Source organism: Panulirus ornatus, chromosome 48, assembly GCF_036320965.1.
Source record: "Panulirus ornatus isolate Po-2019 chromosome 48, ASM3632096v1, whole genome shotgun sequence".
Classification (NCBI taxonomy): domain Eukaryota; kingdom Metazoa; phylum Arthropoda; class Malacostraca; order Decapoda; family Palinuridae; genus Panulirus; species Panulirus ornatus.
In genome coordinates, this window is record NC_092271.1 from 27,879,199 (window position 1) to 27,894,376 (window position 15,178).

General features: G+C 41.0%; 1 protein-coding gene across 7 annotated transcripts in view; it reads right to left on the minus strand.

Annotated features, from left to right (window-relative positions):
- Positions 1-12,582, minus strand: part of LOC139763903 (uncharacterized) — a 181,455-nt gene extending 168,873 nt beyond the window's left edge. The window contains exons 1-2 of one of the 7 annotated variants that reach the window (XM_071690322.1): positions 12,077-12,582; positions 5,644-5,732 (exon numbers count right to left, since the gene is read on the minus strand). In XM_071690322.1, coding sequence (XP_071546423.1) covers positions 5,644-5,724 — 81 coding nt within the window. In that variant the 5' untranslated portion in view covers positions 5,725-5,732; positions 12,077-12,582. Of the gene's footprint in view, positions 1-5,643; positions 5,733-11,539; positions 11,750-11,880; positions 11,939-12,076 lie in introns of those variants that run through there. The other 6 variants (XM_071690324.1, XM_071690323.1, XM_071690327.1 and 3 more) reach the window with 6 other exon arrangements.
- Positions 12,583-15,178: the final 2,596 nt, after the last annotated feature.

Here is a 15,178-nt window from a genome sequence, read left to right on the forward strand (position 1 = left end):
CTAGCGCTACCTCGCACACGTGAGGGGGAGGGGGATGTTATTCCATATGTGGCAAGTGGCGATGGGAGTGAATAAAGGCAGACAGTGTAAATTGTGTGCTTGTGAAAATATGTACATGTCTGTGTGTATATATATATGTGTACATTGAGATGTATGGGTATGTATATTTGTGTGTGGGGACGTGTATGTATATACATGTGTATGGGGGTGGGTTGGGCCATTTCTTTCGTCTGTTTCCTTGCGCTACCTCGCAAACGCGGGGAGACGACAAAGCAAAATAAACAATAAAAAATAATTATGAATTATGTACATGTGTATTTATGTATGTGTGTGTATGTATATATATGTATATGTTGAAATGATAGGTATGTATATGTGCTGTGGATGTGTATGTATATAAATGTGTACATGGTGGGTTGGGCATTTTTTCGTCTGTTTCCTTGCGCTACCTCGCTAACGCAGGAGACAGAGACAAAGTATAATTATACATACATACATACATACATAATATATAATATATATATATATATATATATATATATATATATATATAATATATATATATTTTAAATTTTCCAAAAGAAGGAACAGAGAAGGGGCCATATGAGGATATTCCCTCAAAGGCCCAGTCCTCTGTTCTTAACGCTACCTCGCTAATGCGGGAAATGGCGAATAGTATGAAAAAAAAAAAAATATATATATATATATATATATATATATATATATATATATTTTTTGTGCTTTGTCGCTGTCTCCCGCGTTTGCGAGGTAGCGCAAGGAAACAGACGAAAGAAATGGCCCAACCCACCCCCATACACATGTATATACATACGTCCACAACACACAAATATACATACCTACACAGCTTTCCATGGATTACCCCAGACGCTTCACAATGCCTTGGTTAAATCTATTGACAGCACGTCGACCCCGGTATATCACATCATTCCAATTCACTCTATTCTTTGCACGCCTTTCACCCTCCTGCATGTTCAGGCCCCGATCACTCAAACTATGTTTCACTCCATCTTTCCACCTCCAATTTGGTCTCCAACTTCTTGTTCCCTCCACCTCTGAAACATATATCCTCTTTGTCAATCTTTCCTCACTCATTCTCTCCACGTGACCAAACAATTTCAAAACACCCTCTTCTGCTCTCTCAACCACACTCTTTCTATTACCACAAATCTCTCCTACCCTTTCACTACTTACTCGATCAAACCACCTCAACACGTCCTCAAACATCTCATTTCCAACACATCCACCCTCCTCCACACAACTCTATCTATAGCCCACACCTCGCAACCATATAACATTGTTGGAACCACTATTCCTTCAAACATACCCATCTTTGCTTTCTGAGATAATGTTCTCGCCTTCCATAAATTTTTCAACACTCCCAGAACTTTCGCCCTCTCCCCCGCCCTGACTCACTTCCGCTTCCAAGGTTCCATCCGCTGCCAAATCCACTCCCAGATATCTAAAACACTTCATTTCCTCCAGTTTTTCTCCATTCAAACTTACCTCCCAATTGACTTGTCCCTCAACCCTACTCTACCTAATAACCTTGCTCTCATTCAAATTTACTCTCAGCTTTCTTCTTTCACACACTTTACCAAATTCGGTCATCAGCTTCTGCACTTTCTCATCCGAATCAGCCACCAGTGGTGTATCATCAGTGAACAACAACTGACTAACTTCCCAAGCTCTCTCATCCACAACAGACTGCATACTTGCCCCTCTTTCTAAAACTCTTGCATTCACCTCCCTAACAACCCCATCCATAAAGAAATTAAACAACCATAGAGACATTATGCATCCCTGCCGCAAACCGACATTCAATGAGAACCAACCACTTTCCTCTCCTCCTACTTTTGCACATGCCTTACATCCTTGATAAAAACTTTTCAGTGCTTCCAGCAACTTGTCTCCGACACCACATACTCTTAATACCTTCCACAGAGCATCTCTATCAACTCTATAATATGCCTTCTCCAGATCCATAAATGCTTCATACAAATCCATCTGCTTTTTTAAGTATTTCTCACATACATTCTTCAAAGCAAACACCTGATCCTCACATCCTCTAACACTTCTGAAAGCACAATGCTCTTCCCCAATCTGATGCTCTGAACATGTCTTCACCCTCTCAATCAATATCCTCCCATACAATTTCCCAGGAATACTCAACAAACTTATACCTCTGTAATCTGAACACTCACCTTTATCCCCTTTGCCTTTGTACAATGGCACTATGCATGCATTCCGCCAATCTTCAGGCACTTCACCATGAACCATACATGCACTGAATATCCTCACCAATCAGTTAACAACAACAGTCACCTCATTTTTTAATAAATTCCACTGCAATACCATTCAAACCATTGCCTTGCCAGCTTTCATCTTCCACAAAGCTTTCACTACCTTTCTCTATTTACCAAATATTTCTCCCTGACCCTCTCACTTTGCATGCCACCTCACCCAAAACACCCTATATCTGCCACTATATCATCTAACACATTCAACAAACCTTCAAAATACTCGCTCCATCTCCTTCTGACATCACCACTATTCGTTATTACCTCCCCATTAGGCCTCTTCATCGATGTTCCCATTTGTTCTCTTGTCTTAAGCATTTTATTTAACTCTTTCCAAAACATCTTTTTATTATCCCAAAAATTTAATGATACTCTCTCACCTCAGCTCTCAGTTGCCCTCTTTTTCACCTCTTGCATCCTTCACTTGTGTGGTGGGGTGGCGACGGGAATGAATAAAGGCAGCAATTGTGAATTATGAGAGCCTTGAAGAATGTGTGGAAGTCGAGAACATTATCTCCGAAAGCAAAAATGGCAATGTTTGAAGGAATAGGGGTTCCACCAATGTTGTATGGTTGCGAGGCGTGGGCTATGGATAGAGTTGTGCGCAGGAGGGTGGATGTGCTGGAAATGAGATGTTTGAGGACAATATGGGGTGTGAGGTGGTTTGATCGAGTAAGTAATGTAAGGGTAAGAGAGATGTGTGGTAATAAGAAGAGCGTGGTTGAGAGAGCAGAAGAGGGTATTTTGAAATGGTTTGGGTACATGGAGAGAATGAGTGAGGAAAGATTGACCAAGAGGATATATGTGTTGGAGGTGGAGGGAACGAGAAGTGGGAGACCAAATTGGAGGTGGAAAGACGGAGTGAAAAAGATTTTGTGTGATCGGGGCCTGAACATGCAGGAGGGTGAAAGGCGGGCAAGGAATAGAGTGAATAGGATTGATGTGGTATACCGGGGTAGACGTGCTGTCAATGGATTGAATCAGGGTATGTGAAGCATCTGGGGTAAACCATGGAAAGTTCTGTGGGGCCTGGATGTGAAAAAGGAGCTGTGGTTTCGGGCATTATTGCATGACAGCTTGAGACTGAGTGTGAACGAATGGGGCCTTTGTTGTCTTTTCCTAGCGCTACCTCGCACACGTGAGGGGGAGGGGGATGTTATTCCATATGTGGCAAGTGGCGATGGGAGTGAATAAAGGCAGACAGTGTAAATTGTGTGCTTGTGTATATATGTACATGTCTGTGTGTATATATATATGTGTACATTGAGATGTATGGGTATGTATATTTGTGTGTGGGGACGTGTATGTATATACATGTGTATGGGGGTGGGTTGGGCCATTTCTTTCGTCTGTTTCCTTGCGCTACCTCGCAAACGCGGGAGACGACAAAGCAAAATAAACAATAAAAAATAATTATGAATTATGTACATGTGTATTTATGTATGTGTGTGTATGTATATATATGTATATGTTGAAATGATAGGTATGTATATGTGCTGTGGATGTGTATGTATATAAATGTGTACATGGGTGGGTTGGGCATTTTTTCGTCTGTTTCCTTGCGCTACCTCGCTAACGCAGGAGACAGAGACAAAGTATAATTATACATACATACATACATACATATATATATATATATATATATATATATATATATATATATATATATATATATATATATATTTTAAATTTTCCAAAAGAAGGAACAGAGAAGGGGGCCATATGAGGATATTCCCTCAAAGGCCCAGTCCTCTGTTCTTAACGCTACCTCGCTAATGCGGGAAATGGCGAATAGTATGAAAAAAAAAAAAATATATATATATATATATATATATATATATATATATTTTTTGTGCTTTGTCGCTGTCTCCCGCGTTTGCGAGGTAGCGCAAGGAAACAGACGAAAGAAATGGCCCAACCCACCCCCATACACATGTATATACATACGTCCACACACACAAATATACATACCTACACAGCTTTCCATGGATTACCCCAGACGCTTCACATGCCTTGATTCAATCCACTGACAGCACGTCAACCCCGGTATACCACATCGCTCCAATTCACTCTATTCCTTGCCCTCCTTTGACCCTCCTGCATGTTCAGGCCCCGATCACACAAAATCTTTTTCACTCCATCTTTCCACCTCCAATTTGGTCTCCCTCTTCTCCTCGTTCCCTCCACCTCCGACACGTATATCCTCTTGGTCAATCTTTCCTCACTCATTCTCTCCATGTGACCAAACCATTTCAAAACACCCTCTTCTGCTCTCTCAACCACGCTCTTTTTATTTCCACACATCTCTCTTACCCTTACGTTACTTACTCGATCAAACCACCTCACACCACACATTGTCCTCAAACATCTCATTTCCAGCACATCCATCCTCCTGCACACAACTCTATCCATAGACCAAGCCTCGCAACCATACAACATTGTTGGAACCACTATTCCTTCAAACATACCCATTTTTGCTTTCCGAGATAATGTTCTCGACTTCCACACATTCTTCAAGGCTCCCAGAATTTTTGCCCCCTCCCCCACCCTATGATCCACTTCCGCTTCCATGGTTCCATCCGCTGCCAGATCCACTCCCAGATATCTAAAACATTTCACTTCCTCCAGTTTTTCTCCATTCAAACTCACCTCCCAATTGACTTGACACTCAACCCTACTGTACCTAATAACCTTGCTCTTATTCACATTTACTCTTAACTTTCTTCTTCCACACACTTTACCAAATTCAGTCACCAGCTTCTGCAGTTTCTCACATGAATCAGCCACCAGCGCTGTATCATCAGCAAACAACAACTGACTCACTTCCCATGCTCTCTCATCCCCAACAGACTTCATACTTGCCCCTCTTTCCAAAACTCTTGCATTCACCTCCCAAACAACCCCATCCATAAACAAATTAAACAACCATGGAGACATCACACACCCCTGCCGCAAACCTACATTCACTGAGAACCAATCACTTTCCTCTCTTCCTACACGTACACATGCCTTACATCCTCGATAAAAACTTTTCACTGCTTCTAACAACTTGCCTCCCACACCATATATATATATATATATATATATATATATATATATATATATATATATTAGTGAAAAAACTCACAGGATAGCTTACAACCTAATACTCATGTATTAAAGAAAAAAAAAAAAAATACAGAACTGTTCACAATCAAGCACCCATTTTAAACAATCAGTAATTCATTACTAGATACTAGAACACACAATTTTAAGATTTCTTAACATGCTGTTTGTTTCCAGTGCCAGAACAAGCAAATATACTCAACAGAAAATTATTCCTTACCTTTTCCCTAAGTACCCTGAGGATTTCAAAGAATGTGGTTTTGTGGTTGTTCCACTTGAGGCTCAAAAGTCCATCCTCCATTTTGACATCTGAAATAAACAATAATATTTTGTGGCATTTTTATGAAACATGTCACCTTAAACTCTCCTATTTTATGAAAGGCTCAAGAAATAATGCTGGACTTTTAACATACTGAAGGACTGGATGTTTGAAGACTTCCACAAATGAAAAACAATTGTTTTATGTGCCATTTTCACTCCTTCAATCCCCTATGTTCATCAGTTACATATAAAAAAAATTTAAACATCCAGAATCAAAATCTTAATCCAGTGGGTAGAGGTGTGAACAAAAAATTATATATATCCCTGAGGATAAAGGATAAAGAATACTTCAAATGTATTCCTGCATGTAGTAGAAGGTAACTGGAGGTGTGTGTGTGTGTGTGTGTGGAAATCCTCCCCTCCCATTTTCAATTTTCCTAAAGAAGAAACAAAGAAGGGGGCCAAGTGAGGGTATTCCCTCTAAGGCTCAGTCCTCTGTTATCAATGCTACCTTGCTAATGCAAGAAATATGAACAAGAAAAAATATATGTTCTAGAAGGAGGTAAATAACATGCGTAAGATGAGAACAAATGGGAACATCGATGAAGGGGCAAGTGGGGAGGTAATAACAGGTAGTGATGAAGTGAGGAGATGGAGTGTACATTTTGAAGGTTTGTTGAATGTGTTTAATGATGGAGTGGCAGATATAGGGTGTTTTGGTAAGGGTGGTGAGCAAAGTGAGGGAGTCAGGGAGAATGGTTTGGTAGAGAGAATTTGTGGAAGCTTTACAGAACATGAAATCCAGCAAGGCGGTGGGTTTGGATGGTGTTCCAGTGGAATTTATCAAAAATGGGATGACTGTGTTCTTGATTGGGTGGTAAGGATATTCAATCTATGTATGGATCATGGTAAAGTGCATGAGGATTGGCAGAATGCATGCATAGTGCCATTGTACAAAGGCAAAGGGGATAAAGGTTAGTGTTCGAACTACAGAAGCATAAATTTGTCGAGTATTCCTGGGAAAGTATATGTGAGGGCATGATTAAGAGGGTGAAGGCATGTACAGAGCATCAGTCTGGGGAAGAGCAGTATGGTTTCAGAACTGTTAGAGGATGTGTGGATCAGGTGTTAGCTTTGAAGAATGTATGTGAGAAATACTTAGAAAAACAAATGGATTTGTATGCAGCATTTATGGATATAGAGAAGGTATATATATGACAGGGTTGATAGATGCTTTATGGAAAGTTTTAAGAGTATATGGTTTGGGAGGTAAGTTGCTAGAAGCAGTGAAAAGTTTTCATCAAGGATGCAAGACATGTATACGAGTAGAAAGAAAGGAGTGATCAGTTCCCAGTGATGGTCGGTCTGCAGCAGGGGTGTGTGATGTCCCATGGTTCTTTACTTTGTTTATGGATGGGGTTGTTAGGCAGGTGAAAGAGTTTTGGAGAGAGGGGCGAGTATGCAGTTTGTTGGGGATGAGAGGGACCTGGGAAGTGAGTCAGATGTTTTCTGCCGATGATACAGCTCAAGTGACTGATTCAAGTGAGGAAGTGTATTAGTTGGTGACTGAGTTTGGAAGTGTGTGAAAGGAGAAGTTGAGAGTAAATGTGAATTAGAGCAAGGTTATTAGGTTCAGTAGGGTTGAGGGACAAGTTAATTGGGATGCAAGTTTGAATGTAGAAAAAATGGAGGAAGAAGTGCTTTAGATATCTGTAAGTGGATTTAGCAGCAAATGGAATCATGGAAGCAAAAGCAAGTCACAGGGTAGGGGAGGGGGCGAAGGTCCTGGGAGTGATGAAAAATGTGTGGCTTCGCCCCCTGGGAGAGATAAGAAATGTCTGAAAGGAGAAAACATAATCTCAAAGAGCAAAAATGGGTTTGTTTGAAGGAATAGTAGTTCCAACAATATTATATGGTTACAAGGCATGAGCTATAGATAGGACTGTACAGAGGAGAGTGAATGTATCGCAACATAAAAGTTTTGAGGGCAATATGTGGTGTGAGGTGGCTTGATCGAGTAAGTAATGAAAGAGTAAGAGAGGTGTGTGGTAATATAAGAGGGTGAGGATGAGAGAGCAGAACAGGGTGTGTTGAAATGATTTGGACATATGGAGAGAATACGCGAGGAAAGATTGACAAAAAGGGCATATGTATCGGGCAGAGGGAACAAGGAGAGGCAGGAGACCAAATCGGAGGTGGAAGGATGGAGTGAAAAAGTCTTTGAGCGATTGGGGCCTGTACATACAGGAGGGTGAGAGACATGCAAGGAACAGAGTGAATTGGAACGATATGGTATACTGGGGTTGTTGTGTTGTCAATGGACTGAACCAGGGCTCATGAAACATCTAGGGTAAAACATAGAAAGGTCTGTGGGGCCTGGATGTGGATAGGAAGCTATGGTTTCAGTGCATCACACATAACAGATAGAGACACTGAAACCACATCCAGTCCCCAAAAAACTTTCCATGGTTTACCCCAGACGCTTCATACCCTGGTTCAATCCACTGACAGCACGGCGACCCCGGTATACCACATCTTTCCAATTCACTCTACTCCTTGCACGCCTTTCACCCTTCTGCATGTTCAGGCCCCAATCACTCAAAATCTTCACTCCATCCTTCCATCTCTAATTTGGTCTCCCACTTCTCGTTCCCTCCATATCTGACACATATATCCTCTTGGTCAATCTTTCCTCACTCGTTCTCTCCATTTCAATACACCCTCTTCTGCTCTCTCAACCACACCTCTCTCTTACCCTTTCATTACTTACTCGATCAAACCACCTCACACCACGTATTGTCCTAAAACATCTCATTTCCAACACATCCACCCTCCTCTGCACAAACCAATCTATAGCCCATGCCTCGCGAACATATAACATTGTTAGAACCACTATTCCTTCAAACATACCCATTTTTGCTTTCTGAGATAATGTTCTCGCCTTCCAAACATTCTTCAACGCTCCCAGAACCTTTGCCCCTTCCCCCACCCTGTGACTCACTTCTACTTCCATGGTTCCATCCACTACAAATTCCACACCCAGATATCTAAAACACTTCACTTCCTCCAGTTTTTCTCCAATCAAACTTAACTCCCCATTGACTTGTCCCCTCAACCCTACTATACCTAATATCCTTGCTCTTATTCACATTTACTTTCAGCTTTCTTCTTTCACACTCTTCACCAAACTCAGTTCCCAGCTTCTGCAGTTTCTCACCCGAATCAGCCACCAGTGCTGTATCATCCATAAACAACTGACTCGCTTCCCAAGCCCTCATCCACAACAGGCTGCATACTTGCCCCTCTTTCCAAAACTCTTGCATTCACCTCCCTAAAAAACCCAACCATAAACAACTTAAACAACCATGGAGACATAATACACCCCTGCCACAAATCGACATTCACTGGGAACCAATCACTCACCTCTCTTCCTACTCATACACGTCTTACATCCTCGATAAAAACTTTTCAGTGCTTCTAGCAACTTGCCTCCCACAGCACATACTCTTCATACCTTCCACAGAGCATCTCTATCAATTCTTTATCATATCCAGATCCATAAATGCTACATACAAATCCATTTGTTTTTCTAAGTATTTCTCACATACATTCTTCAAAGCAAACACCTGATCTACACATCCTCTACCACTTCTGAAACTACACTGCTCTTCTCCAATCTGATGCTCCGGTCCATGCCTTCACCCTCTCAATCAATAACCTCCCATATAATTTCCCAGGAATACTCAACAAACTTATACCTCTGTAGTTTAAACATTCATCTTTATGCCCTTTGCCTTTGTACAATGGCACTACGCATGCATTCCACCAATCCTCAGGCACTTCATGAGCCATACATACAGTGACTATCCTCACCAACCAGTCAACAACAGTCACCCCCTTTTTTAATAAATTCCACTGCAATACCATTCAAACCAATGCATTGCCGACTTTCATCTTCTGCAAGCTTTCACTACCTCTTCTCTGTTTACCAAATCATTCTCCCTGACCCTCTCACATCACACACCACCTCAACCGAAACATCCTTTATCTGCCACTCTATCATCTAACACATTCAACAAACCCTCAAAATACTCACTTCATCTCCTTCTCACATCACCACTACTTGTTATTGCCTCCCCATTAGCCCCCTTCACCGATGTTCCCATTTGTTCTCTTGTCTTGTGCACTTTATTTACCTCCTTCCAAAACATTGTTTTATTCTCCCTAAAATTTAATGATACTCTCTCACCTCAACTCTCATTTGACCTCTTTTCTACCTCTTTCGACCTCCCGCCTCTCTTTTATACATCTCTCAGTCGTTTGCACTATTTCCCTACAAAACTCGTCCAAATGCCTCTCTCTTCTCTTTCACTAATAATCTTACTTCTTCATCCCACCACTCAGTACTGATCAATGAAATCATCACTCAAAAATAGTAACATTAATAATAAAGATTGGCCAAGGTTGCTGGGTAGACATTTTATCAATTCATTTGTTCGCAGTTTTAAACTAGTTTGTGTCTCAATATACTAAATCTGAATAAATGAACTAAGCATCAGCATCCCAGCAATAACGAGATAAGTGATGATAAACTAACACAATTTGATTGTAAATTTAGAGGGTTATTGTCTACTGCTCACGAAACAACACCCGTATATATGTAAAAATGGTGTTATTCGAATATGGGTAGACAGGTAAACTTAACACTGCATAGTGCCATATGAAAATGCTTCCTAAAATTATGTTACTACGGCCATTATACTTCTGTTACATGTTTTTAATTCATTAGATATAACCTTTCACATGTCTAACATTTTAGTATTTCATCTACATTTCTAAGTTTATGTAGTCCACTCTGATCACAGCACCAAGGGCAATAACAATTCCTTTCCTTTCCTACAAATCTCTTATTCAACAACCTTTATTCTACCAACTCATCTAAACAAAACTTTGGCAACTTAGACTGAGCAATTCTGCTCTATTTCAGCTTATTTAGGGTATATCGTCCAATTTTTTAGAAAGTCTGAACTGTTCACACTTCCAGATAAACCCTGCATTACCCAACATACTCTCAATTTATTCAAATAACTTCAAATGATGTTCACATTCCTGATGCATTAGTTACTGTATTCTCTGAACACTTTAAACAAAAAAAAATTTAATGAATATACAAAACACCACAGCAGTAGCAACTTTTCCTGTAATAATGTTATGAAAAATACATTCCCCCATTCTATTTTCATTTCTTTAACCTATACCAATGCAAATCAAAATCAATATCCAAAGCAGCTAGAAATGCATGGTCAAGGTACGACAAAACAAAGTGTAACCCTATGTACTTCCTTGGGCACCAAAGCATCTTAAAACTTACCTTTAAACCATGCCTGCCACCCACTTCCACTTGAGCAATGTAAATGACAATTACCGAGTTTTATGGTATCTCAATCAAACATAAGTAACAGTCTCAAACTGCTGACATACTCATTCCAAACTCTGATTTAACTGTGTTATTCTTTAACTGCACTTCCTGCCCATTTATCAACACATATATGAACTATTAAAGTTAAAAACAAGCACTATACATGCTAAACCCACATCAAGATTTACTCTACCTCTAAGGCGTGTCCAGATCTTAAAAGCAAGATTTAACACCACGAGTTTAAAGCACCACCTGACGCAAACACACACACATGCTCATGCACTGAATAATGCGCCTGGGGCGGTAGCTTTCCTGGGGTCATTGACCTACATGTGTGTCAGTCATTCACTCTGGAGAAGAGCAAGAGAACATGCTGATGCTTGCCTCGCCCCACACACAACCACCATCATGGAACTCGCAACAATGAAGGACTTACACAAATAACGTATTAATCTCCACCTTGAAAACGGGGAAGTTCGTATGAAAGAGAGAAAGAGAGAGGGGAGAGCGGGTAAGCGGGGAGGGAAAGTGGGCCATGCGAGGAGCGGGAGCGGCGGCAGCAGCAGCAGGTAGTGGGCCAAGCTCCAGCCATTTCCGCGTACAGAAGCGGCCCTCAATAATAAGTAATATCGTGTTCCTTATTAAAGGTAAAGGGACGTAGCACTTTTAATATATCCTTTAAAACTAATCCAGACGCAGGCAAGCCTGGCATGAGTGAATGGCTCGCATCGACCGTCGAACAAGCCGGTCAAACACAAAAAAAATAATGACACTAACAAAGTTGGTCATCGAGACGGGGACGCCATGATGCAGGTCGCGGCCTGCTTCCACCTAGCGGCCATCATTACTCATTCTCTTCCTCTTAACTCTTGGTATAATTTAATCCAATTACAACCCTGGCACTCTACCCATACACCAAGCAACAAGAAACTACGTAAATGACGTGCTAGATATACATGGGAAACAAACTTACTTGCGTTAGAACGCAGCCATCACAACGCCTCCCTGCACATCACTACGTAGTTTACTGACGCCGGGCGAGAGGGCGCACCGGTCGCGCAGGTGTGGGCGCATGACGTCACTAGCCGCCGGGTTTGAATTCATTTACAATAGAAAAGGACAGGATTAGTATTGTGATAATAAAAAAGAAAAAATCATAAAACGTAGCCAGACCTCTCTTTGATGCACTGTTCTCTGTGCGACCACCATGTTTTTTTCTGTAAGTGTGCTCGCTTGCTGTTTTATTGTAGTGTATGTAGTCAAACGTCTTTAATAACTAGGCAGTTTATTGATTTTTTTTAAATTACTATTGTCATTCCTATGTAGCCAAAGCATATGTACATAACTCATTTGTGTTCAAAAGAATTACTTTTGGTTGACTATGGACCTTCAATTTTTTGTGTTGCTTTAAAGATAACCACAGTAATACTGTTCCAGATTTCCTCTCCTGGCTTTAGAACTCATGACATTCCATCTGCAAACTCGCACATCCCCTGCAGAGTAATAACGATCCATTAAACCGAAAATGTAAGTTCAAACGCACCGTCTTAGGGTAAAACTCAGTACTTGTACATCAAGAGTTTATCACTTCTTGGGATCCATGACATTATATATATATATATATATATATATATATATATATATATATATATATATATATATATATATATATATATATGACAGTCACCCATTACTTATCTACCGAAAGAGGAATATGAACTATTGCACTGTACAACACCCGAACACGGGCTTAGATGATTTGTGGACCACAGCTATAACCAACCACAAATGTTACGATGCAACGTTCCCACAGTCACAAGGATTTGAATCTGAACCCTCCAGATGGAAAGTTAAGGCACAGTCGAGGATACGAGGATGGTGTGTGGGTACGTAATTACCTTCCTGTACTAGTAAGGGAGAAAGTTCTGAGCACAAGTTTGTTGGCAAGGGATGTATGTTTTTGTGTATGTGTTCATATTTATATATGTATGTGTGTGCATTTATATGTATATGTGTATACGTAACGATTTTTTACCTAAAGCTTGTCTGTGAGCCTGTGTGTTGGCTGTGTGCGCATGTGCGTGGTGTGTGCGTGACCCTTGTGTTTGCGTGTCTACCTCCCTCATCATGAACAACACCCTTGGCTTTCCGAATGGGTCACTCTAATGTACTGTCACGATTGGTGGAGTACAATTTCCATTTGCTGTTACACTGAATCAGGTCTAGTTTCTCAGAGTTACACCCGGAGCGTATCCACAACTGGGTTATCTCTGTTAGTTTGTCTTTTTTCTCTCTTTCTCTCTCTCTCACTGGCCCCTCTCCCTTCCTCTCCCCACCAGCGTCGGGCCGCTGTCTGGCTGTCGCTTCCTCCGAAGCGGGTGAAATTGTTCGCGTATGTTCGCAATCGACTTTTCATTCTAGTCTAGTCTAGTACGCGTGATAAGTACTTTTTTTTTCTTCTCTGCTGTTTGTATTGAGTGTTCTGCTTCCGCTTGCTTTCACTTCTTTTCGTTTTAGTAAGTAAAGTTGTTAAATCTTTCCTTCTGCCTGATCGAGCGTCTTCACTGCATTCTCTGTTGTTGCTGCTAAGGCTATATTTCCATACTATTTTTGTTTGACTGGAACATTGTTACTGTGCCTCTCCGTTGCTTGACGGCAAAGCTGGTAAACCGTTGCTGCTTTCATGTGTCCTTAGAACGGACGCTTTCAACTTTCTCTTGGTTCGGGAAGAACTTTGTGACTACTTGTTCTGTGGTTCCTTTGAGAGACTGACTTTCTCTCGACGTTGGTGAGATCACCGTTATCAGTGAACGAAGTGACCTAAATGTCCAAGACCTCATTACGCCAACAAACTAAACAGATTACCGTCACTATTCATTCTCTGTACTAGCTGTACTGTTTTTCTTGACTACGTTACTGGCCCTAACGTTACCATTTGGTCCACTATCAAGCTGTTTCGTTACTGATAACCACCATTAAACAGACCATTCATATAATGTTCCATTGATAACCGTAGTTTTAACTGTACCATTTGTACCGTTATTACGTCAGTGATGTTCTACAACTGAACGTATTTACTGTCAATACTCAAACTAGCACCTACTAGCTGTTCCATTATTAAGTGTTGCGTTACTACCTCTTCCGTCCTGGTGTATTATCAATAACGTTTTCTCAGCACTGTTGCCAGCTTTTCGTATGTTAACACTTCCGGTACTAAATAACCCTTCACTAGATAGTCTGTGTTGCAGCTAAGGCCACAATTTGAGAAAATCTCTACTTTCCCTGCCTCAGAACGTCTCTGTTTACCATGGGGGGGGGGGGGGAAATGAGGGTGGCCGCCAAGGTTAGGTCAGACCGTGTGGCGTAGTGGGAGGTGGGGGACGCCGTATTGATTACCCCCACATGCAGGCTCACCACACTTATTAATATGCAGTTGTTATCTACTGGAAACTTTTAGTGACGTTTGTAAAACTTTACCTTATACTTTTATGAATAAATCGTATTAACTGGTTAATAAAGACTCATTTTCAAGTGGGCATTATCCTAAAACCAATGAAGTACGTTTATATATATATATATATATATATATATATATATATATATATATATATATATATATAATCATCTATCATGCTTTGTCGCTGTCTCCCGCGTTAGCGAGGTAGCGCAAGGAAACAGACGAAAGAATGGCCCAACCCACCCACATACGCATGTATAAACATACACGTCCACACACGCACATATGCATACCTATACATCTCAACGTATACAAGTATATACACACACAGACATATACATATATACACATGTACATAATTCATACTGTCTGCCCTTATTCATTCCCGTCGCCATCCCGCCACACAAGAAATGACAACCTCTCCTCCCGCATGGGCGCGAGGTAGTGCTAGGAAAAGACAACAAAGGCCACATTCGTTCACGCAGTCTCTAGCTGTCATATATAATGCACAGAAACCACTGCTCCCTTTCCACATCCAGGCCCCACAAAACTTTCCATGGTTTACCTCAGACACTTCACATGCCCTGGTTCAATCCATTGACAGCACGTCCACCCAGG